The 24,410-nt window shown below is 41.5% G+C and overlaps 1 protein-coding gene across 1 annotated transcript in view; it reads right to left on the bottom strand.

Annotated features, from left to right (window-relative positions):
- Positions 1–1,992: 1,992 nt before the first annotated feature.
- Positions 1,993–24,410, bottom strand: part of LOC307157146 (plexin-C1-like) — a 153,307-nt gene continuing 130,889 nt past the window's right edge. The window contains exons 12-15 of the mRNA XM_079868930.1: positions 2,767–2,875; positions 2,491–2,655; positions 2,244–2,405; positions 1,993–2,079 (exon numbers count right to left, since the gene is read on the bottom strand). Of these exons, the coding sequence (XP_079725056.1) occupies positions 2,014–2,079; positions 2,244–2,405; positions 2,491–2,655; positions 2,767–2,875 (502 nt within the window). The 3' untranslated portion in view covers positions 1,993–2,013. The remainder of the gene's footprint in view (positions 2,080–2,243; positions 2,406–2,490; positions 2,656–2,766; positions 2,876–24,410) is intronic.

A 24,410-nucleotide genomic window follows, 5' to 3' on the forward strand; every position in this document is an offset into this window, starting at 1 on the left:
TTTTCTAATGTCTGGACGCCTTTATTAAGGGAGTATGGATATATAAACAGACGTTTCAATATATTGGTAGTAAATGCATTTTCTGAGAATTTATATTTCAAGTTTTTACTGCAGACGTGATCCATAACGTTGAAATTGCCCAATTTTTAAAGAATTTATCCTCAACTAGTTTTGTGGTGTAGGTCTACGTATTTTATAATGCTAACTTCAAATAATACTAATAGTAATTTAAAGATGTGGTAGCATTGGATCTGGACGGGAAGGATAACTCTGGGAGTTGGAAGGGACGTGTCCCGCTTCTTCCTTCTCACACCAGGTTTGTGGATCTGAGCGTCTGATTTCGGTTTCATATCGCATATCGTTACAGCCCTATAACCAATAAAAAGCATGCTGATATTTGTATTAATTTAAATAAAATTAAATAATTGGTCAAGCGCAGGTGTAGAAAGCACTGACGTAACAACCCACCCCTGCGCTGTCTTCAAATAACCCCGCGCTGAATTGAATTTTGAAATGCAAAAGCTTGATTGTGTGGGTGGGGAGGGGGGCCCTAGAAGACATTGTGCCCAGGGGCCTCTGAATTCTTAATCCGGGCTTGTCCGCGAGTGAAGTGAGTGGAAGTGAAGCAGTGCTGTGAGAGGAGGGTGGGGTGCTTTAAATACAGAGAAATTGTAGCTTACTTTCTGAAACATTTAGGCTATCTATCCAAAAAGTTACTTGAAAGTTCATTTAAATGTAAAAATTATTATTATTTTTTTAAAATCTGCGTTCCTTGTATACCGAAGCACACAATTAAAACGTAGAATAGGCCAAAACGTTTTAGAAATTATCTGATGACATCAAGAGGAAGGGGTTTTTTATGAAGTAAGATTTTTTTCCACGTAGTTTGTATAACAACTTGTTTAATAATAACATTCGTATTAGTGTCCTGACTGTAAGGCTCTGAAAATCAATATGAAACAAATATCGTAACTGGACACAAATATCACGCACTTCGCAGACGATAGAAAAAGCATAGGTCTACATTTGTAGCCTACAGTATATGCAGAAAGAAAGTAGTTTAAGAACATAATTCTTTACATTGAAATCATTATTTAACTCATCGGTTCATCTGGCATAATAATGATGATGATCATAATAATAACAACAAAAACAGCCTAATAATAATATTAGCTTAGCTGAACTAGGCTGATATTTGCACACTTTTGTATATGTTATGTTATTGAATGTATGAAATATAAAGGCACTACAATGAAATATTACAATTTTATGCACAGCTGGTATGTTTGTAAAAAATGTAGAATATTTAGTATACAACATGTGATGATGATACATATAGAACAATTCGGATCTGTGTTTAGAAGACCTTTTAATGTTCTTAAGATATTTAAGGTTTATATCATGTTATAGATATAGACAAATTATATTCTATTCTATTTTATTTTAGAGTAACCACGCTGTGCTCTGAAATGTGTGCTGGTGACTTACAGAACTAAAAGCATGTTTCTGTGAGTTCATGTGTGCTTGTTAATTTAAATCAGACCAGACTCTTTTTTAAAGGATTTTATGTTTGGCATGTTTATTAGTAAGTATGAGGTGTAAGGCAGTATAATGATAACATACATTTTTAGATTAATAACAAAAAATGACAGAAAAATGTTGTAGGTGTTCGATGAAAAAGAATCAATGAAAGCATTCTCCTACAAAATAACTGTAAATAAACCAGTCCCCTGCAGGAACTTTGAATTGATTGTAAGTGTATATATATATATATATATATAGCGCCACCTGATGTTCAGTCTCAGGATTGCTTATATATATATATATATATATATGAAGAATATAAAAGAAAATGCAAACTGCTCAAATGCATAATTCCATAGAAATATGCAAATATAAAAAGTATAGAGCTCTCTTGTCTTAGAAAGATTTTTTTTTTTTTTTTTTTTGAGAATCAATTTTTTTTTTTCTGTGAGTGTGTTCATTGCTCTTTCATACTTGGCCAGGTGTGTTCTATGGACTGAGGCAGAACAAATCCTTTGTACTCCCCATCCTGAGAACATAATTCCCAATCGTGATCTAAATGACAATGAAAAGCAATGTCTTTTAATCTCATAAAGTTGATTTAATAATATTTACATTAAACTTAACACAGCAGTGTTAGCAGCAATTATCAAGTCAAATTATGAACTTCCATGTTTATACATTTACCAAAGAATTGAAGATATCAAAAACAGACGTACAGTTATTGAGTCCACTTCTGTGACGGCTCCTGATTCTCCTTTAATCTTACAGATGATGGCATTGTACACAAACACCTCCAAAACACACTGACACTGCTGATTTCCCTGTAGACCCGTCACTTTCACCTCACTCATACTCAAGGTCAATGCATCTGCCTTTTTCTGAGAAATAGAGATCCACAAGATGAATTTGTGTTAACTCAAATTATAAAGTTCAGGTCTTGCTCAGTTTTTAGCAATTTTTTACCTGAATGTTCACCAGTAGGTCGTTGGCCACCTGTAAGGTGGTGAATGTGAATTCTGGATCAGGCTCGTAGGACAAATACCCACAGTCAATAGTGGAGTTCACAACTTTCAATAATAAGCTTAACAGTCCACTGCCATAATAACGGGGGGAATGAAACGAAAAGCCCTGAGAAAAGAGAGACAATGAAAAATGCCTCCAATATGACTTTAATTAAAGATTTTATCCCCTTGATTCTTTGACTTAAGTTGCCCTTTGACTTCTGTGTGTCAGTCTTACCCCTGAGCTTCTGCTGTATTGTGTTTGAAGCTCTTTATTAGAGTGACGGACAATAACAGATTCCACAGATTCCATATTGCTCCCCTGAACATGAATCTTCCTTCCACCACTGAATAAAGAGATATTAAAACCAATTTCAGTCAATAATACATATTAATGTTAAAGTAAAAGTACAGTATTAACATTTTAATTCCTCCCACTAACTTTCCTGAATGTGTATTTCACATACACAAACACACAAAATTCAAGATGTTTCAGCAACCAATGGAAGTAAAACCTGCCGAAAACATGAAAACAAACAGTCTGGCTGTTAGGAAGCAGTTTGCTCTTACTAAACTAAAGACTAGTCTTGGTCACACATGAGTCAGTAAACTTTGTAACACAAAGTTGAGATGTTGTTGCCCAGAGAGAAAAACAATATGTGGTGTCGGAGGAAAAGAGGGACGAGAGATGAGAGATGCGTATTTTCCCCGGGTTTAATAAAATGACTTAAACGTCACACTCATCCGCGTACATGAGAAAAAGCATACAAATAAACATTCAACTCTGGTCACAAATAGAAAGGGAAATAAAGGAAAGTGTACAAAAGTCGGCAGAGCGGTTATCTCTTCTCCTGCTCACCTTTTACATCTTTTACAGACACACTCTCTACGCACATGTGCGGTTCCCTTTCAAAAGCTACAATCGATGCTGCGCTGCTTAGCGCATTGGGAACATCTTTAATCGTGACTAGCTGTGAATATTGTGTGTAACACGTCAATAGAATTGGAGGTAATATAGCCTCGGTCGATGACGTCATCGGCGCGCACCTGCGACACAAGGCTATAAATAGATGAGCCACAGGTGCATCGTCAGGTCTTTTGTCTTCAGACCATACTGTGCATGTGTGCGTCAAAACTCTCTCCACTATCTCTTATCTGACTACAGATCTTTGCTAGGAGTTAGTTTCATCAGGCAGTGTGCAGAAAATTTGAATTTCTCAATCTTTTTCTCTCAAAGTCTGTTAATAGAGTTTAAGAAGTCAAAAAAGAAAAGAAATGAATCAACAGCAGAGTAAGCGCTGTGTTCCTCCAAGCTGGACACACATGATTACTGCTTTGTTTGTTTGGGGGAAGAGCACGCGGTTCTGGCATTAGAGAAAGGCGAGTGCGAGCATTGTGAACTGTTCACAGTGAAAATGCTGCTTGCTCGTCTGAACTATTTCCAGACCGCACCCACATTACCATCGTGGGGCTCTCGCATGGATCTGTGTGACAAGCAAGAGACGGGTCCGTCTCTTTCGCTTGCTCAGTCACCAGATCCACACGTCCCTTCTCGTGATCCCGAAGCGCGCTCCGGTGCTTCTTCGGCTCACGAGGGGGTTGATATATCTCTTGGGTCTGCGGACCTCAAGCAGCCTACCTCTGAGCGTTCCTCTTGCGAAAGAAGATCTGTCGAGGAATTGCTCGAGGTGGTTACTCACGCAGTGGACAGGTTACAGCTTGACTGGCCACGCGAACAAGAGACCCCCAAACGTAGTAAGCTAGAGGATAGGTTTCTGTCCGGTGGCAGGGGGTAGAGACCACAACATCAGTCTCTCCCCTTCTTCGAAGACCTCCATGATGAGCTGTCTAAGTCATGGAGTAAACCATATACTTCCCGTGTCTTTGTGCCCTCGACGTCGACTTTTTCGACTATCGTGGGTGCGAAGTTGCGGGGGTATTCGGAGATGCCTCGGGTTGAAGAGACGTTCGCGAGCTATCTCTCGCTCGAATCGGCATCTTCGATTAAGAAACCTACCCTCCCCACGAAGCCATGTAGAACAACATCAGCGCTCGTGGGTAAAGCTTACCAAGCTGCAGGTCAGGCTGGTGCTGCGCTGCACACTATGGCAGTGTTACAGGCGTACCAGGCTGACCTGTTGAAGGACTTGAGTGCGGGCAGTACGATCGACAAGGAAGCGTTCTCTGAGCTTTGTCGAGCCACAGATCTGTCTCTCCGTGCGACCAAGCAAACGGCCCGTGCCATCGGCTGTTCACTGTCGGCTTTAGTCAGCACGGAGAGGTACCTGTGGCTTAATCTGACAGGTATCAAAGAGAAAGATCGTTTGTTTCTATAGATTCCCCTGTTTCTCCCTCTGGCCTGTTTGGCGACTCTGTCAATACTGTCGTCACCAGGTTCAAGGAAGTCCAGAAGCACGAAGAAGCATTCGTTCAGTTCCTTCCTCGTCGCACTCAAGGGGAGGGGCCATTGGCCACCCAACCTCGCCCGGTCCTTCAAAAGCCAGGGAGGTGAAGAAGCAGAGAATGCTTGGAAACTTCTGCCAGGCATTTCTGCGTGGGTATTCAAGGAGAACTCCGGTCAATTTTAACATTGAGCTCATTTTTTTGTACATTTGAAGTGCTGTCAATACAGAGAACAACGACAAAAATCGGTGTTGCCTACACCGAGTTATTCTATTTTTAAAATTTGCACCCTGTTGACTTCATAGGTTTAGTTACCTATGATCACGCGCGTAAACTCGGCAATCGACTACTTTGGACTTCAACTGAAAACAGGATGTAAACACAGGTATGTGCGCTGGCTTAAATAACATCATTTTTATACATATCTTTCACATCTACTGCAGTCAGATTCACTCGTGTTCACTCTGAAGGAATCACTCACATTTTCTGTGCACTTGTAATGACACATCAAGGATGTTAAGAGGCTAAAAGCAGGTTTAAAACTTGCCCCATTGAAGTCAACAGGGTGCAAATTTTAAAAATAGAATAACTCGGTGTAGGCAACACCGATTTTTGTCGTTGTTCTCTGTATTGACAGCACTCCAAATGTACAAAAAATGAGCTCAATGTTAAAATTGACCAGAGTTCTCCTTTAAGCACAGTTCAGATAGGATACAGAATCCAATTTATTCGTCGTCCTCCGCGTTTCAACGGCGTGGTCTCCACTTCCGTGAAACCGGAGCTGATGCACGTACTGTCACAAGAGCTACAAAATCTTCTGAGCAAAGAGGCCATAGAACATGTTCCTCTTCCAGAGAGAGAGTCAGGCTATTACAGCAGATACTTCCTGGTTCCCAAGAAGGATGGGGGGTTGCGTCCAATCTTAGATCTTTGAGGCTTAAACCGTACAGTCAAAGCGCTCAAGTTCAAGATGTTAACCGTCAAAACGGTCGTGTCGCAAATTCAACATCACGATTGGTTCGTCACGATCGATCTGAAGGACGCATATTTTCACATAGAAATATTGCCACAACACAGGAAGTTCCTGAGGTTCGCTTTCGGGGGCGAAGTATACCAATTTCGGGTTGTTCCATTTGGCCTAGCCTTGTCACCCCGCACATACACAAAATGCATGGATGCAGCACTGGCTCCTTTACGACTCCAGGGCATTCACATTTTGAATTACATCGACGATTGGTTAATACTAGCACAATCGCAAGAGATGGCGCTCTTTCTCTAGGGATGAGACTCAACACCAAGAAAAGTGTTCTTTCTCCTGCCCAGAGAACGACTTATCTCGAGATCGTTTGGGATTCGATCACGATGCAGGGACAACTGTCTCCCGCTCGAATCGAGACCATTCGGCAGACCATGAGCGAAGTCATGCTAGGCCAAGATTGCACTGTTCATCAGTACCAAAAAATGTTAGGTTTCATGGCTTCAGCATCCACGGTGATTCCTCTGGGGCTGTTGCACATGAGACCGTTTCAGTTGTGGCTAAAAGCCAGGGAATTTCATCCAAGGGCCAATCCTCAAAGGCAAATAAAAGTGACGCGCTGCGGGCTTCGTACACTATCTCTGTGGCTCAGACCCTGGTTCCTCGCCTTGGGTCCCACTCTAGGGGCGCCTTGTTGTCGCAGACTGTTAAAGACAGACGCCTCCCTGATGGGCTAGGGAGCGGTCTTAAGTGGTCGTCCAGCTCAAGGGGAATGGGAGGGTCGTCAGCTCGATTGCCACATCAACTGCCTCGAGCTGATGGCCGTATTTCTGGCCCTGAAATATTTTCTCCTTCAGTTGAGAGGTTGTCATGTCCTAGTGCGGGTGGACAACACAGCGGCAGTCTCTTATATAAATCACCAGGGAGGTCTGCGCTCACGCAATCTGAACAGAATAGCGAGGCAGATTTTTCTCTGGGCCCAGGACAAGTTCCTGTCACTCAGGGCAGTATACATTCCAGGGCATCTGAATGTGTGAGCGGATTTACTGTCCAGACAGAAACTACCGATGGGGGAATGGAAACTCCACCCTGAAGTAGTGAAACAGATTTGGACCAGATTTTATGAAGCGGAGGTGGACCTCTTCACCTCCCATCAGACAGCGCAATGTCCCCTCTATTTCTCCCCCCTGGGTCTGGATGCGATGGCGCACACATGGCCCAAAATGCGCCTGTATGTGTTTCCTCCAGTTTCTCTGCTCCCGGGAGTTCTAGCCAGAGTTCGCAACAAGGGTCTTGCCTCTTACTGATAGTGCCACGTTGGCCGAACAGAGTATGGTTCTCGGAGATAATATCTCTCTTCGACGGCTCGCCATGGGCGATTCTGGAGAGGAGGGACCTTCTGTCTCAGGCGGAGGACACGATATTCCATCCCAGGCCCAACCTGTGGAATCTTCATGTTTGGACCCTGATGGGTACCAATTGAGAGAGACTGGGCTTTCGCCGGATATTATTGAGTGCTAGGGCTTCCTCCAATAGAAAGAGTTACGTCAGCAAATGGGGTGTTCTTGAAAGGTGCTGTGTTGTACACAATGTAGATCCGGTCAACTGCCAGATTGCTTCAGTTCTGGATTTCATGTAGGAGAAGTTATCAACAGGCACATGCCCCGCCACTTTCAAGGTTTATGTGGCCGCTCTTTCAGGCTTACCACACCTTGGTTGACGGGGTGCCACTCGGGAGGAATCCTCTGCTCGCTCGTTTCATTCGTGGGGCCAGACGACTGAGGCCTCCAGTAAGAACCAAGATCCCTTCATGGGACTTAGCTATAGTCCTCGAGGGTCTGGTTGAGACCCCCTTTGAACCTATAGAATCAGCGTCTGACAAACTTCTGACTCTAAAAATGGTTGAAAAGAATTGGGGATACGCAGGCTCTGTCCATCTCGCCATCCTGCTTAGACTTTGCCCCAGGAATGGTGAAAGTGATTTTGCACCCTCATCCTGACTACCTTCCTTTCTCGACTGTACATCCTGTCACTCTCGAGGCCGTCTGTCCTCCGCCATTCATAGCGCCGGAGCAGGAGAGATCTCAAAGACTGTGTCCAGTTCGTGGCTCTTCAGGTTTACATCCACCGCACTAGCCAGTGGCGTAAGTCAGAGCAACTGTTCGTCTGTTATGGGGGGTAGTAACAAAGGGGCAGCTGCCACCAAGCAGACCATGCCTCATTGGGTCAGGGATGCTATTGCTCTTGCCTATGAGGCGCACGGTCAAGCTCCGCCAATAGGTCTTAGGGCTCACTCCACCAGGGGGGTCGCCTCCTCTAGTGCTTTGGCAAGGGGTGCCCCCTTACAACTTGTTTGTGATGCGGCAGGCTGGTCCTCTCCGCACACATTCATAAGATTTTATAGTTTGGATGTTCATGCTACTCCGGGCACTCACGTCCTTGAGTCGACGTCACAAGCTAATGTCTGAGGCCTTCTTACGTTCTTGTGAGCACACCTGCACAACCGTAGGGGTCCAGACACTTTCAAGCACGGCGGCATGGGTATTCTCGTTCCCAATGCGCTAAGTAGCACAGCATCGATTGTAGCTTTTGAAAGGTAACGTTCTGAGTTACTTGACTGTAACCCTGTTCCCTGAAAAAGCGTAACGAGATGCTGCGCTACTTTGCCGTGCTGAAGATGTCCCGGGACTACTCTTCAGACAAAATATCCTGACAATGCACCTGTGGCTCATCTATTTATAGCCTCGTGTCGCGGATGCACGCCGATGACGTCATCGATCGAGGCTATATTACCTCTGGGTCAATTCTGTTGACGTGTTACACACAATATTCACAACTGGTCACGATTAAAGACGTTCCCAATGCGCTAAGCAGCACAGCATCTCGTTCCGCTTTTTCAGGGAACAGGGTTACAGTCAAGTAACCCGGAACATTCTCATTCTACCTCAAATTACCGTACGTGCACAAAGTGACCGTTACAAACTGCAGCTCTCAGAACAAAGACAAAACATGGAAATGACCTGACCTTTCTTGCATATGAGTGGGTTTTTTATTAGGGCCCGAGCACCGATGGTGAGAGGACCCTATTGTTTTTGCTCCGTTTATTAGGGCCCGAGCACCGATGGTGAGAGGACCCTATTGTTTTTGCTCCGTTTATTAGGGCCCGAGCACCGATGGTGAGAGGACCCTATTGTTTTTGCTCCGTTTATTAGGGCCCGAGCACCGATGGTGAGAGGACCCTATTGTTTTTGCTCCGTTTATTAGGGCCCGAGCACCGATGGTGAGAGGACCCTATTGTTTTTGCTCCGTTTATTATTAGGGCCCGAGCACCGATGGTGAGAGGACCCTATTGTTTTTGCTCCGTTTATTATTATTCTTCTTCTCCAAAGTGAATCGCTTTTTAGAGGGCCTAAACATGCTCGAAAACTCATGAAACTTTGCACACGCTTCAGAAGTGGTGAAAATTTACGTGTGATATGGTTTTCAGAATTGGGGGGGGCAAATTCGGTAAATTATTGCCCCCACATTTTGCCCCGGCTCCTGGTTTCACGTACAGGTATGAAATTTGGTACATACATGTAATGACCCAATACCTACAGAAAAGTCTCTTGGAGCATAGCCCTAAACACAACAGGAAGTGAGCTATTTTGAACTTCCTCCTGGATTTTGGGCATTTTTCGTAATTTCCTGATGTTGTACTTTAACGAACTCCTCCTACAGATTTGATCCGATACTCTTCAAATTTGGTGAGTGTAATCTTAAGGCCTTTGTGACGTTAAATTGCGAAGATCTAGAGTTTTCGTCGAAGGGTGTGCCCTCGGCGGCCTGACAAACATCTATCTATAAATTACAGGAACGTCTGTCTGTCTGTCTGTCTGTGTGTGTGTGTGTCTGTTCCTCGCATATCTCTCGAACCGTTAGTCCGATTGATTTCAAACTCGACAGGTGTCTCGCCACGGGCACGAGTAAGTGCAGTGCCAAGTTTGACATTGTTTGGATGAGAAATGCAAAAGATATCGTTAAATATATCATTTTTAGAAGGTTGTGGTTTAAAAATAAACATTCTGACATTAGAGAGTTGTATCGGTCAAAGAAGCCCCAAGAAGGCTGTGGTTTAAAAATAAACATTCTGACATAAACACTCAGTCAGCTACACTGTTTACTTCTGAATATTATAGTTTGGTTCCCGAACGTGATAAATCCATCTATCTATAAATTACAGAAACGTCCGTCTGTCTGTCTGTGTGTTATTCGCATATCTCTCGAATGTGAGATAACCACTAAATGTGTGAAAACCACTATTTTCTGTTTCAAACTTTCACATAGAATCTTTAGGTTATAACAACATTGAAAATCAAAATCTGGATTTGAATTTTTTAAGATTTATTATAAAAACGGATTATTTTTTCCCAAAAATGCAATAAATTCATGACTTTTTTTTTTTTTTTCAAAATGCTATTAATCCATTGAATCAATATAAAGTTATTTTTGATCATATTGCCATCGCAAGAAATATCTCCTGAACTTTTTTGACGGCGATCAGCTCACAAAAACTGATTTTGCACGGGCACTTTGCACTGCTCCCTGAATCGAGGTGCTTATTCATTTGTGGATGTAAACTGAATCTGTATGTCAGCTATGCTGTTAGTGTTTACTTCTGAATATTATATTTCATTCTGGTGCGCTTAACGTTGTCGCTACTGTGTAATAATAGCCTATGCTATTCACCAACTAAACATATCCTATTCAATGCGTTCACAGTCTCTTTCACGGGCATCATTTGTAGTTGCCTATTCACAAACTGTTTGCTCAAGCATAGCGTTTTCTCGGAGTTCACTGTGTGCTTTTTACCATGCACAAATAAAAATGTCACTGAACTTTTGCTGTGTAATTGTAACAATGAGCACACACCAAACCAACAATTACTAAAAACACACACAAAAACTGATTTTGCACGGGCATTTTTTGCACTAGTTCACCCAATTTCGGCCTTTTGGTGATATATGCATGATCAGATAAGTTCAATATTAATGTTGCTTGCAGTTCTGATGTTGCTAGGCAACCACAGACAGCCTGCAGTAACTCAGGCATACAATTTTCAATCTGCCACAAACTTCACATGTTTGATAAGACTCCTGTCCTGAACACATGCCAATGCTCATTATGATTATAGCAATAGCACCACCTGCTGGTAGCAGGAAGTGTGGCAAATACAAAACGTGCTCGAAAAATCATGAAACTTTGCACACGCTTCAGAAGTGGTGACAATTTACGTGTGATGTGGTTTTAAAAATTGGGTGGGGCAAAATGGCTTACTTATTGCCCCTACATTTTGCCCCGGCTCGACGTTTCACGTACAGGTATGAAATTTGGTACACACATGTAAAGACCCAATACCTACAAAAAAGTCTCTTGGAGCATAGCCCTAAACACAACAGGAAGTCAGTTATTTTGAACTTCCTGTCAGATTTTGGGCAGTTTTTGCCATTTCCTGATGTTGTACTTTAACAAACTCCTCCTACAGTTTTGATCTGATCCTCTTCAAATTTGGTGAGTGTAATCTTAAGGCCTTTCCTAAAGGTGCCGGGTGGCGGTGGCAGGGGTGCGAGGGCCCTTTTCATCGCTGCTTGCAGCTTTAATTAGGGCCCGAGCACCGATGGTGAGAGGACCCTATTGTTTTTGCTCCGTTTATTATTATTCTTCTTCTCCAAAGTGAATCGCTTTTTAGAGGGCCTAAACATGCTCGAAAACTCATGAAACTTTGCACACGCTTCAGAAGTGGTGAAAATTTACGTGTGATATGGTTTTCAGAATTGGGGGGGGCAAATTCGGTAAATTATTGCCCCCACATTTTGCCCCGGCTCCTGGTTTCACGTACAGGTATGAAATTTGGTACATACATGTAATGACCCAATACCTACAGAAAAGTCTCTTGGAGCATAGCCCTAAACACAACAGGAAGTGAGCTATTTTGAACTTCCTCCTAGATTTTGGGCATTTTTCATAATTTCCTGATGTTGTACTTTAACGAACTCCTCCTACAGATTTGATCTGATCCTCTTCAAATTTGGTGAGTGTAATCTTAAGGCCTTTGTGACGTTAAATTGCGAAGATCTAGAGTTTTCGTCGAAGGGTGTGCCCTCGGCGGCCTGACAAACATCTATCTATAAATTACAGGAACGTCTGTCTGTCTGTCTGTCTGTGTGTGTGTGTGTCTGTTCCTCGCATATCTCTCAAACCGTTAGTCCGATTGATTTCAAACTCGACAGGTGTCTTGCCACGGGCACGAGTAAGTGCAGTGCCAAGTTTGACATTGTTTGGATGAGAAATGCAAAAGATATCGTTAAATATATCATTTTTAGAAGGTTGTGGTTTAAAAATAAACATTCTGACATTAGAGAGTTGTATCGGTCAAAGAAGCCCCAAGAAGGTTGTGGTTTAAAAATAAACATTCTGACATAAACACTCAGTCAGCTACACTGTTTACTTCTGAATATTATAGTTTGGTTCCCGAACGTGATAAATCCATCTATCTATAAATTACAGAAACGTCCGTCTGTCTGTCTGTGTGTTATTCGCATATCTCTCGAATGTGAGATAACCACTAAATGTGTGAAAACCACTATTTTCTGTTTCAAACTTTCACATAGCATCTTTAGGTTATAACAACATTGAAAATCAAAATCTGGATTTGAATTTTTTAAGATTTATTATAAAAACGGATTATTTTTTCCCAAAAATGCAATAAATTCATGACTTTTTTTTTTTTTTTTCAAAATGCTATTAATCCATTGAATCAATATAAAGTTATTTTTGATCATATTGCCATCGCAAGAAATATCTCCTGAACTTTTTTGACGGCGATCAGCTCACAAAAACTGATTTTGCACGGGCACTTTGCACTGCTCCCTGAATCGAGGTGCTTATTCATTTGTGGATGTAAACTGAATCTGTAAGTCAGCTATGCTGTTAGTGTTTACTTCTGAATATTATATTTCATTCTGGTGCGCTTAACGTTGTCGCTACTGTGTAATAGTAGCCTATGCTATTCACCAACTAAACATATCCTATTCAATGCGTTCACAGTCTCTTTCACGGGCATCATTTGTAGTTGCCTATTCACAAACTGTTTGCTCAAGCATAGCGTTTTCTCGGAGTTCACTGTGTGCTTTTTACCATGCACAAATAAAAATGTCACTGAACTTTTGCTGTGTAATTGTAACAATGAGCACACACCAAACCAACAATTACTAAAAACACACACAAAAACTGATTTTGCACGGGCATTTTTTGCACTAGTTCACCCAATTTCGGCCTTTTGGTGATATATGCATGATCAGATAAGTTCAATATTAATGTTGCTTGCAGTTCTGATGTTGCTAGGCAACCACAGACAGCCTGCAGTAACTCAGGCATACAATTTTCAATTTGCCCCAAACTTCACATGTTTGATAAGAGTCCTGTCCTGAACACATGCCAATGCTCATTATGATTATAGCAATAGCGCCACCTGCTGGTAGCAGGAAGTGTGGCAAATACAAAACGTGCTCGAAAAATCATGAAACTTTGCACACGCTTCAGAAGTGGTGACAATTTACGTGTGATGTGGTTTTAAAAATTGGGTGGGGCAAAATGGCTTACTTATTGCCCCTACATTTTGCCCCGGCTCGACGTTTCACGTACAGGTATGAAATTTGGTACACACATGTAAAGACCCAATACCTACAAAAAAGTCTCTTGGAGAATAGCCCTAAACACAACAGGAAGTCAGTTATTTTGAACTTCCTGTCAGATTTTGGGCAGTTTTTGCCATTTCCTGATGTTGTACTTTAACAAACTCCTCCTACAGTTTTGATCTGATCCTCTTCAAATTTGGTGAGTGTAATCTTAAGGCCTTTCCTAAAGGTGCCGGGTGGCGGTGGCAGGGGTGCGAGGGCCCTTTTCATCGCTGCTTGCAGCTTTAATTAGGGCCCGAGCACCGATGGTGAGAGGACCCTATTGTTTTTGCTCCGTTTATTATTATTCTTCTTCTCCAAAGTGAATCGCTTTTTAGAGGGCCTAAACATGCTCGAAAACTCATGAAACTTTGCACACGCTTCAGAAGTGGTGAAAATTTACGTGTGATATGGTTTTCAGAATTGTGGGGGGCAAATTCGGTAAATTATTGCCCCCACATTTTGCCCCGGCTCCTGGTTTCACGTACAGGTATGAAATTTGGTACATACATGTAATGACCCAATACCTACAGAAAAGTCTCTTGGAGCATAGCCCTAAACACAACAGGAAGTGAGCTATTTTGAACTTCCTCCTGGATTTTGGGCATTTTTCGTAATTTCCTGATGTTGTACTTTAACGAACTCCTCCTACAGATTTGATCTGATACTCTTCAAATTTGGTGAGTGTAATCTTAAGGCCTTTGTGACGTTAAATTGCGAAGATCTAGAGTTTTCGTCGAAGGGTGTGCCCTCGGCGGCCTGACAAACATCTATCTATAAATTACAGGAACGTCTGTCTGTCTGTCTGTCTGTGTGTGTGTGTGTCTGTTCCTCGCATATCTCTCGAACCGTTAGTCCGATTGATTTCAAACTCGACAGGTGTCTTGCCACGGGCACGAGTAAGTGCAGTGCCAAGTTTGACATTGTTTGGATGAGAAATGCAAAAGATATCGTTAAATATATCATTTTTAGAAGGTTGTGGTTTAAAAATAAACATTCTGACATTAGAGAGTTGTATCGGTCAAAGAAGCCCCAAGAAGGCTGTGGTTTAAAAATAAACATTCTGACATAAACACTCAGTCAGCTACACTGTTTACTTCTGAATATTATAGTTTGGTTCCCGAACGTGATAAATCCATCTATCTATAAATTACAGAAACGTCCGTCTGTCTGTCTGTGTGTTATTCGCATATCTCTCGAATGTGAGATAACCACTAAATGTGTGAAAACCACTATTTTCTGTTTCAAACTTTCACATAGCATCTTTAGGTTATAACAACATTGAAAATCAAAATCTGGATTTGAATTTTTTAAGATTTATTATAAAAACGGATTATTTTTTCCCAAAAATGCAATAAATTCATGACTTTTTTTTTTTTTTTCAAAATGCTATTAATCCATTGAATCAATATAAAGTTATTTTTGATCATATTGCCATCGCAAGAAATATCTCCTGAACTTTTTTGACGGCGATCAGCTCACAAAAACTGATTTTGCACGGGCACTTTGCACTGCTCCCTGAATCGAGGTGCTTATTCATTTGTGGATGTAAACTGAATCTGTATGTCAGCTATGCTGTTAGTGTTTACTTCTGAATATTATATTTCATTCTGGTGCGCTTAACGTTGTCGCTACTGTGTAATAATAGCCTATGCTATTCACCAACTAAACATATCCTATTCAATGCGTTCACAGTCTCTTTCACGGGCATCATTTGTAGTTGCCTATTCACAAACTGTTTGCTCAAGCATAGCGTTTTCTCGGAGTTCACTGTGTGCTTTTTACCATGCACAAATAAAAATGTCACTGAACTTTTGCTGTGTAATTGTAACAATGAGCACACACCAAACCAACAATTACTAAAAACACACACAAAAACTGATTTTGCACGGGCATTTTTTGCACTAGTTCACCCAATTTCGGCCTTTTGGTGATATATGCATGATCAGATAAGTTCAATATTAATGTTGCTTGCAGTTCTGATGTTGCTAGGCAACCACAGACAGCCTGCAGTAACTCAGGCATACAATTTTCAATCTGCCACAAACTTCACATGTTTGATAAGACTCCTGTCCTGAACACATGCCAATGCTCATTATGATTATAGCAATAGCACCACCTGCTGGTAGCAGGAAGTGTGGCAAATACAAAACGTGCTCGAAAAATCATGAAACTTTGCACACGCTTCAGAAGTGGTGACAATTTACGTGTGATGTGGTTTTAAAAATTGGGTGGGGCAAAATGGCTTACTTATTGCCCCTACATTTTGCCCCGGCTCGACGTTTCACGTACAGGTATGAAATTTGGTACACACATGTAAAGACCCAATACCTACAAAAAAGTCTCTTGGAGCATAGCCCTAAACACAACAGGAAGTCAGTTATTTTGAACTTCCTGTCAGATTTTGGGCAGTTTTTGCCATTTCCTGATGTTGTACTTTAACAAACTCCTCCTACAGTTTTGATCTGATCCTCTTCAAATTTGGTGAGTGTAATCTTAAGGCCTTTCCTAAAGGTGCCGGGTGGCGGTGGCAGGGGTGCGAGGGCCCTTTTCATCGCTGCTTGCAGCTTTAATTATTATTATTATTCTTCTCCAAAGTGAATCGCTTTTTAGAGGGCCTAAACATGCTCGAAAACTCATGAAACTTTGCACACGCTTCAGAAGTGGTGAAAATTTACGTGTGATATGGTTTTCAAAATTGGGTGGGGCAAATTCGGTAAATTATTGCCCCCACATTTTGCCCCGGCTCCTGGTTTCACGCACAGGTATGAAATTTGGTACATACATGTAATGACCCAATACCTACAAAAAAGTCTCTTGGAGCATAGCCCTAAACACAACAGGAAGTGAGCTATTTTGAACTTCCTCCTAGATTTTGGGCATTTTTCGTAATTTCCTGATGTTGTACTTTAACGAACTCCTCCTACAGTTTTGATCTGATCCTCTTCAAATTTGGTGAGTGTAATCTGAAGGCCTTTGCGACGTTAAATTGCGAAGATCTTGAGTTTTCGTCGAAGGGTGTGCCCTCGGCGGCCTGACAAACGTTCACCCAATTTCGGCCTTTTGGTGATATATGCATGATCAGATAAGTTCAATAATAATGTTGCTTGCAGTTCCGATGTTGCTAGGCAACCACAGACAGCCTGCAGTAACTCAGCCATACATTTTTCAATCTGCCCCAAACTTCACATGTTTGATAAGAGTCCTGTCCTGAACACATGACCATGCTCATTATGGTTATAGCAATAGCGCCACCTGCTGGTAGCAGGAAGTGTGGCAAATACAAAACGTGCTCGAAAAATCATGAAACTTTGCACACGCTTCAGATGTGGTGAAAATTTACGTGTGATGTGGTTTTCAAAATTGGGTGGGGCAAAATGGCTTACTTATTGCCCCTATATTTTGCCCCGGCTCCTGGTTTCACGTACAGGTATGAAATTTGGTACATACATGTAAAGACCCAATACCTACAAAAAAGTCTCTTGGCGCGTAGCCCTAAACACAACAGGAAGTCAGCTATTTTGAACTTCCTCTCAGATTTTGGGCAGTTTTTGCCATTTCCTGATGTTGTACTTTAACAAACTCCTCCTACAGTTTTGATCTGATCCTCTTCAAATTTGGTGAGTGTAATCTTAAGGCATTTCCTAAAGGCGCCGGGTGGCGGTGGCAGGGGTGCGAGGGCCCTTTCATCGCTGCTTGCAGCTTTAATTAGGGCCCGAGCACCGATGGTGAGAGGACCCTATTGTTTTTGCTCCGTTTATTATTATTCTTCTTCTCCAAAGTGAATCGCTTTTTAGAGGGCCTAAACATGCTCGAAAACTCATGAAACTTTGCACACGCTTCAGAAGTGGTGAAAATTTACGTGTGATATGGTTTTCAGAATTGGGGGGGGCAAATTCGGTAAATTATTGCCCCCACATTTTGCCCCGGCTCCTGGTTTCACGTACAGGTATGAAATTTGGTACATACATGTAATGACCCAATACCTACAGAAAAGTCTCTTGGAGCATAGCCCTAAACACAACAGGAAGTGAGCTATTTTGAACTTCCTCCTGGATTTTGGGCATTTTTCGTAATTTCCTGATGTTGTACTTTAACGAACTCCTCCTACAGATTTGATCCGATACTCTTCAAATTTGGTGAGTGTAATCTTAAGGCCTTTGTGACGTTAAATTGCGAAGATCTAGAGTTTTCGTCGAAGGGTGTGCCCTCGGCGGCCTGACAAACATCTATCTATAAATTACAGGAACGTCTGTCTGTCTGTCTGTCTGTGTGTGTGTGTGTCTGTTCCTCGCATATCTCTCGAACCGTTAGTCCGATTGATTTCAAACTCGACAGGTGTCTCGCCACGGGCACGAGTAAGTGCAGTGCCAAGTTTGACATTGTTTGGATGAGAAATGCAAAAGATATCGTTAAATATATCATTTTTAGAAGGTTGTGGTTTAAAAATAAACATTCTGACATTAGAGAGTTGTATCGGTCAAAGAAGCCCCAAGAAGGCTGTGGTTTAAAAATAAACATTCTGACATAAACACTCAGTCAGCTACACTGTTTACTTCTGAATATTATAGTTTGGTTCCCGAACGTGATAAATCCATCTATCTATAAATTACAGAAACGTCCGTCTGTCTGTCTGTGTGTTATTCGCATATCTCTCGAATGTGAGATAACCACTAAATGTGTGAAAACCACTATTTTCTGTTTCAAACTTTCACATAGAATCTTTAGGTTATAACAACATTGAAAATCAAAATCTGGATTTGAATTTTTTAAGATTTATTATAAAAACGGATTATTTTTTCCCAAAAATGCAATAAATTCATGACTTTTTTTTTTTTTTTCAAAATGCTATTAATCCATTGAATCAATATAAAGTTATTTTTGATCATATTGCCATCGCAAGAAATATCTCCTGAACTTTTTTGACGGCGATCAGCTCACAAAAACTGATTTTGCACGGGCACTTTGCACTGCTCCCTGAATCGAGGTGCTTATTCATTTGTGGATGTAAACTGAATCTGTATGTCAGCTATGCTGTTAGTGTTTACTTCTGAATATTATATTTCATTCTGGTGCGCTTAACGTTGTCGCTACTGTGTAATAATAGCCTATGCTATTCACCAACTAAACATATCCTATTCAATGCGTTCACAGTCTCTTTCACGGGCATCATTTGTAGTTGCCTATTCACAAACTGTTTGCTCAAGCATAGCGTTTTCTCGGAGTTCACTGTGTGCTTTTTACCATGCACAAATAAAAATGTCACTGAACTTTTGCTGTGTAATTGTAACAATGAGCACACACCAAACCAACAATTACTAAAAACACACACAAAAACTGATTTTGCACGGGCATTTTTTGCACTAGTTCACCCAATTTCGGCCTTTTGGTGATATATGCATGATCAGATAAGTTCAATATTAATGTTGCTTGCAGTTCTGATGTTGCTAGGCAACCACAGACAGCCTGCAGTAACTCAGGCATACAATTTTCAATCTGCCACAAACTTCACATGTTTGATAAGACTCCTGTCCTGAACACATGCCAATGCTCATTATGATTATAGCAATAGCACCACCTGCTGGTAGCAGGAAGTGTGGCAAATACAAAACGTGCTCGAAAAATCATGAAACTTTGCACACGCTTCAGAAGTGGTGACAATTTACGTGTGATGTGGTTTTAAAAATTGGGTGGGGCAAAATGGCTTACTTATTGCCCCTACATTTTGCCCCGGCTCGACGTTTCACGTACAGGTATGAAATTTGGTACACACATGTAAAGACCCAATACCTACAAAAAAGTCTCTTGGAGCATAGCCCTAAACACAACAGGAAGTCAGTTATTTTGAACTTCCTGTCAGATTTTGGGCAGTTTTTGCCATTTCCTGATGTTGTACTTTAACAAACTCCTCCTACAGTTTTGATCTGATCCTCTTCAAATTTGGTGAGTGTAATCTTAAGGCCTTTCCTAAAGGTGCCGGGTGGCGGTGGCAGGGGTGCGAGGCATATGGCAATTCAAACAATTTTAATTGTTGTGGAGTTGTATAGAGCCTGATGGGAACTGTTTCTTCCGAGCTATCTCTCAAGCTGTGAGTTAATTATTAGGGCCCGAGCACCGATGGTGAGAGGACCCTATTGTTTTTGCTCCGTTTATTATTATTCTTCTTCTCCAAAGTGAATCGCTTTTTAGAGGGCCTAAACATGCTCGAAAACTCATGAAACTTTGCACACGCTTCAGAAGTGGTGAAAATTTACGTGTGATATGGTTTTCAGAATTGGGGGGGGCAAATTCGGTAAATTATTGCCCCCACATTTTGCCCCGGCTCCTGGTTTCACGTACAGGTATGAAATTTGGTACATACATGTAATGACCCAATACCTACAGAAAAGTCTCTTGGAGCATAGCCCTAAACACAACAGGAAGTGAGCTATTTTGAACTTCCTCCTGGATTTTGGGCATTTTTCGTAATTTCCTGATGTTGTACTTTAACGAACTCCTCCTACAGATTTGATCTGATACTCTTCAAATTTGGTGAGTGTAATCTTAAGGCCTTTGTGACGTTAAATTGCGAAGATCTAGAGTTTTCGTCGAAGGGTGTGCCCTCGGCGGCCTGACAAACATCTATCTATAAATTACAGGAACGTCTGTCTGTCTGTCTGTCTGTGTGTGTGTGTGTCTGTTCCTCGCATATCTCTCGAACCGTTAGTCCGATTGATTTCAAACTCGACAGGTGTCTCGCCACGGGCACGAGTAAGTGCAGTGCCAAGTTTGACATTGTTTGGATGAGAAATGCAAAAGATATCGTTAAATATATCATTTTTAGAAGGTTGTGGTTTAAAAATAAACATTCTGACATTAGAGAGTTGTATCGGTCAAAGAAGCCCCAAGAAGGCTGTGGTTTAAAAATAAACATTCTGACATAAACACTCAGTCAGCTACACTGTTTACTTCTGAATATTATAGTTTGGTTCCCGAACGTGATAAATCCATCTATCTATAAATTACAGAAACGTCCGTCTGTCTGTCTGTGTGTTATTCGCATATCTCTCGAATGTGAGATAACCACTAAATGTGTGAAAACCACTATTTTCTGTTTCAAACTTTCACATAGCATCTTTAGGTTATAACAACATTGAAAATCAAAATCTGGATTTGAATTTTTTAAGATTTATTATAAAAACGGATTATTTTTTCCCAAAAATGCAATAAATTCATGACTTTTTTTTTTTTTCAAAATGCTATTAATCCATTGAATCAATATAAAGTTATTTTTGATCATATTGCCATCGCAAGAAATATCTCCTGAACTTTTTTGACGGCGATCAGCTCACAAAAACTGATTTTGCACGGGCACTTTGCACTGCTCCCTGAATCGAGGTGCTTATTCATTTGTGGATGTAAACTGAATCTGTAAGTCAGCTATGCTGTTAGTGTTTACTTCTGAATATTATATTTCATTCTGGTGCGCTTAACGTTGTCGCTACTGTGTAATAGTAGCCTATGCTATTCACCAACTAAACATATCCTATTCAATGCGTTCACAGTCTCTTTCACGGGCATCATTTGTAGTTGCCTATTCACAAACTGTTTGCTCAAGCATAGCGTTTTCTCGGAGTTCACTGTGTGCTTTTTACCATGCACAAATAAAAATATCACTGAACTTTTGCTGTGTAATTGTAACAATGAGCACACACCAAACCAACAATTACTAAAAACACACACAAAAACTGATTTTGCACGGGCATTTTTTGCACTAGTTCACCCAATTTCGGCCTTTTGGTGATATATGCATGATCAGATAAGTTCAATATTAATGTTGCTTGCAGTTCTGATGTTGCTAGGCAACCACAGACAGCCTGCAGTAACTCAGGCATACAATTTTCAATCTGCCCCAAACTTCACATGTTTGATAAGAGTCCTGTCCTGAACACATGCCAATGCTCATTATGATTATAGCAATAGCGCCACCTGCTGGTAGCAGGAAGTGTGGCAAATACAAAACGTGCTCGAAAAATCATGAAACTTTGCACACGCTTCAGAAGTGGTGACAATTTACGTGTGATGTGGTTTTAAAAATTGGATGGGGCAAAATGGCTTACTTATTGCCCCTACATTTTACCCCGGCTCGACGTTTCACGTACAGGTATGAAATTTGGTACACACATGTAAGGACCCAATACCTACAAAAAAGTCTCTTGGAGCATAGCCCTAAACACAACAGGAAGTCAGTTATTTTGAACTTCCTGTCAGATTTTGGGCAGTTTTTGCCATTTCCTGATGTTGTACTTTAACAAACTCCTCCTACAGTTTTGATCTGATCCTCTTCAAATTTGGTGAGTGTAATCTTAAGGCCTTTCCTAAAGGTGCCGGGTGGCGGTGGCAGGGGTGCGAGGGCCCTTTTCATCGCTGCTTGCAGCTTTAATTATTATTATTATTCTTCTCCAAAGTGAATCGCTTTTTAGAGGGCCTGAACATGCTCGAAAACTCATGAAACTTTGCACACGCTTCAGAAGTGGTGAAAATTTACGTGTGATATGGTTTTCAAAATTGGGTGGGGCAAATTCGGTAAATTATTGCCCCCACATTTTGCCCCGGCTCCTGGTTTCACTTACAGGTATGAAATTTGGTACATACATGTAATGACCCAATACCTACAAAAAAGTCTCTTGGAGCATAGCCCTAAACACAACAGGAAGTGAGCTATTTTGAACTTCCTCCTAGATTTTGGGCATTTTTCGTAATTTCCTGATGTTGTACTTTAACGAACTCCTCCTACAGTTTTGATCTGATCCTCTTCAAATTTGGTGAGTGTAATCTGAAGGCCTTTGCGACGTTAAATTGCGAAGATCTTGAGTTTTCGTCGAAGAGTGTGCCCTCGGCGGCCTGACAAACGTTCACCCAATTTCGGCCTTTTGGTGATATATGCATGATCAGATAAGTTCAATAATAATGTTGCTTGCAGTTCCGATGTTGCTAGGCAACCACAGACAGCCTGCAGTAACTCAGCCATACATTTTTCAATCTGCCCCAAACTTCACATGTTTGATAAGAGTCCTGTCCTGAACACATGACCATGCTCATTATGGTTATAGCAATAGCGCCACCTGCTGGTAGCAGGAAGTGTGGCAAATACAAAACGTGCTCGAAAAATCATGAAACTTTGCACATGCTTCAGATGTGGTGAAAATTTACGTGTGATGTGGTTTTCAAAATTGGGTGGGGCAAAATGGCTTACTTATTGCCCCTATATTTTGCCCCGTCTCCTGGTTTCACGTACAGGTATGAAATTTGGTACATACATGTAAAGACCCAATACCTACAAAAAAGTCTCTTGGCGCGTAGCCCTAAACACAACAGGAAGTCAGCTATTTTGAACTTCCTCTCAGATTTTGGGCAGTTTTTGCCATTTCCTGATGTTGTACTTTAACAAACTCCTCCTACAGTTTTGATCTGATCCTCTTCAAATTTGGTGAGTGTAATCTTAAGGCATTTCCTAAAGGCGCCGGGTGGTGGTGGCAGGGGTGCGAGGGCCCTTTCATCGCTGCTTGCAGCTTTAATTAGGGCCCGAGCACCGATGGTGAGAGGACCCTATTGTTTTTGCTCCGTTTATTAGGGCCCGAGCACCGATGGTGAGAGGACCCTATTGTTTTTGCTCCGTTTATTATTAGGGCCCGAGCACCGATGGTGAGAGGACCCTATTGTTTTTGCTCCGTTTATTATTATTATTCTTCTCCAAAGTGAATCGCTTTTTAGAGGGCCTAAACATGCTCGAAAACTCATGAAACTTTGCACACGCTTCAGAAGTGGTGAAAATTTACGTGTGATATGGTTTTCAGAATTGGGGGGGGCAAATTCGGTAAATTATTGCCCCCACATTTTGCCCCGGCTCCTGGTTTCACGTACAGGTATGAAATTTGGTACATACATGTAATGACCCAATACCTACAGAAAAGTCTCTTGGAGCATAGCCCTAAACACAACAGGAAGTGAGCTATTTTGAACTTCCTCCTAGATTTTGGGCATTTTTCGTAATTTCCTGATGTTGTACTTTAACGAACTCCTCCTACAGATTTGATCTGATCCTCTTCAAATTTGGTGAGTGTAATCTTAAGGCCTTTGTGACGTTAAATTGCGAAGATCTAGAGTTTTCGTCGAAGGGTGTGCCCTCGGCGGCCTGACAAACGTTCACCCAATTTCGGCCTTCTGGTGATATATGCATGATCAGATAAGTTCAATATTAATGTTGCTTGCAGTTCCGATGTTGCTAGGCAACCACAGACAGCCTGCAGTAACTCAGCCATACAATTTCCAATCTGTCCCAAACTTCACATGTTTGATAAGAGTCCTGTCCTGAACACATGACCATGCTCATATTTGGTTATAGCAATAGCGCCACCTGCTGGTAGCAGGAAGTGTGGCAAATACAAAACATGCTCGAAAAATCATGAAACTTTGCACACGCCTCAGAAGTGGTGAAAATTTACGTGTGATATGGTTTTCAGAATTGGGGGGGGCAAATTCGGTAAATTATTGCCCCCACATTTTGCCCCGGCTCCTGGTTTCACGTACAGGTATGAAATTTGGTACATGCATGTATTGACCCAATACCTACAGAAAAGTCTCTTGGAGCATAGCCCTAAACACAACAGGAAGTGATCTATTTTGAACTTCCTCCTAGATTTTGGACATTTTTCGTAATTTCCTGATGTTGTACTTTAACGTACTCCTCCTACAGTTTTGATCTGATCCTCTTCAAATTTGGTGAGTGTAATCTTAAGGCATTTCCTA

The sequence above is a fragment of the Squalius cephalus genome (genome assembly GCF_949319135.1).
Source record: "Squalius cephalus genome assembly, chromosome: 4".
NCBI classification, from domain to species: Eukaryota; Metazoa; Chordata; class Actinopteri; order Cypriniformes; family Leuciscidae; genus Squalius; species Squalius cephalus.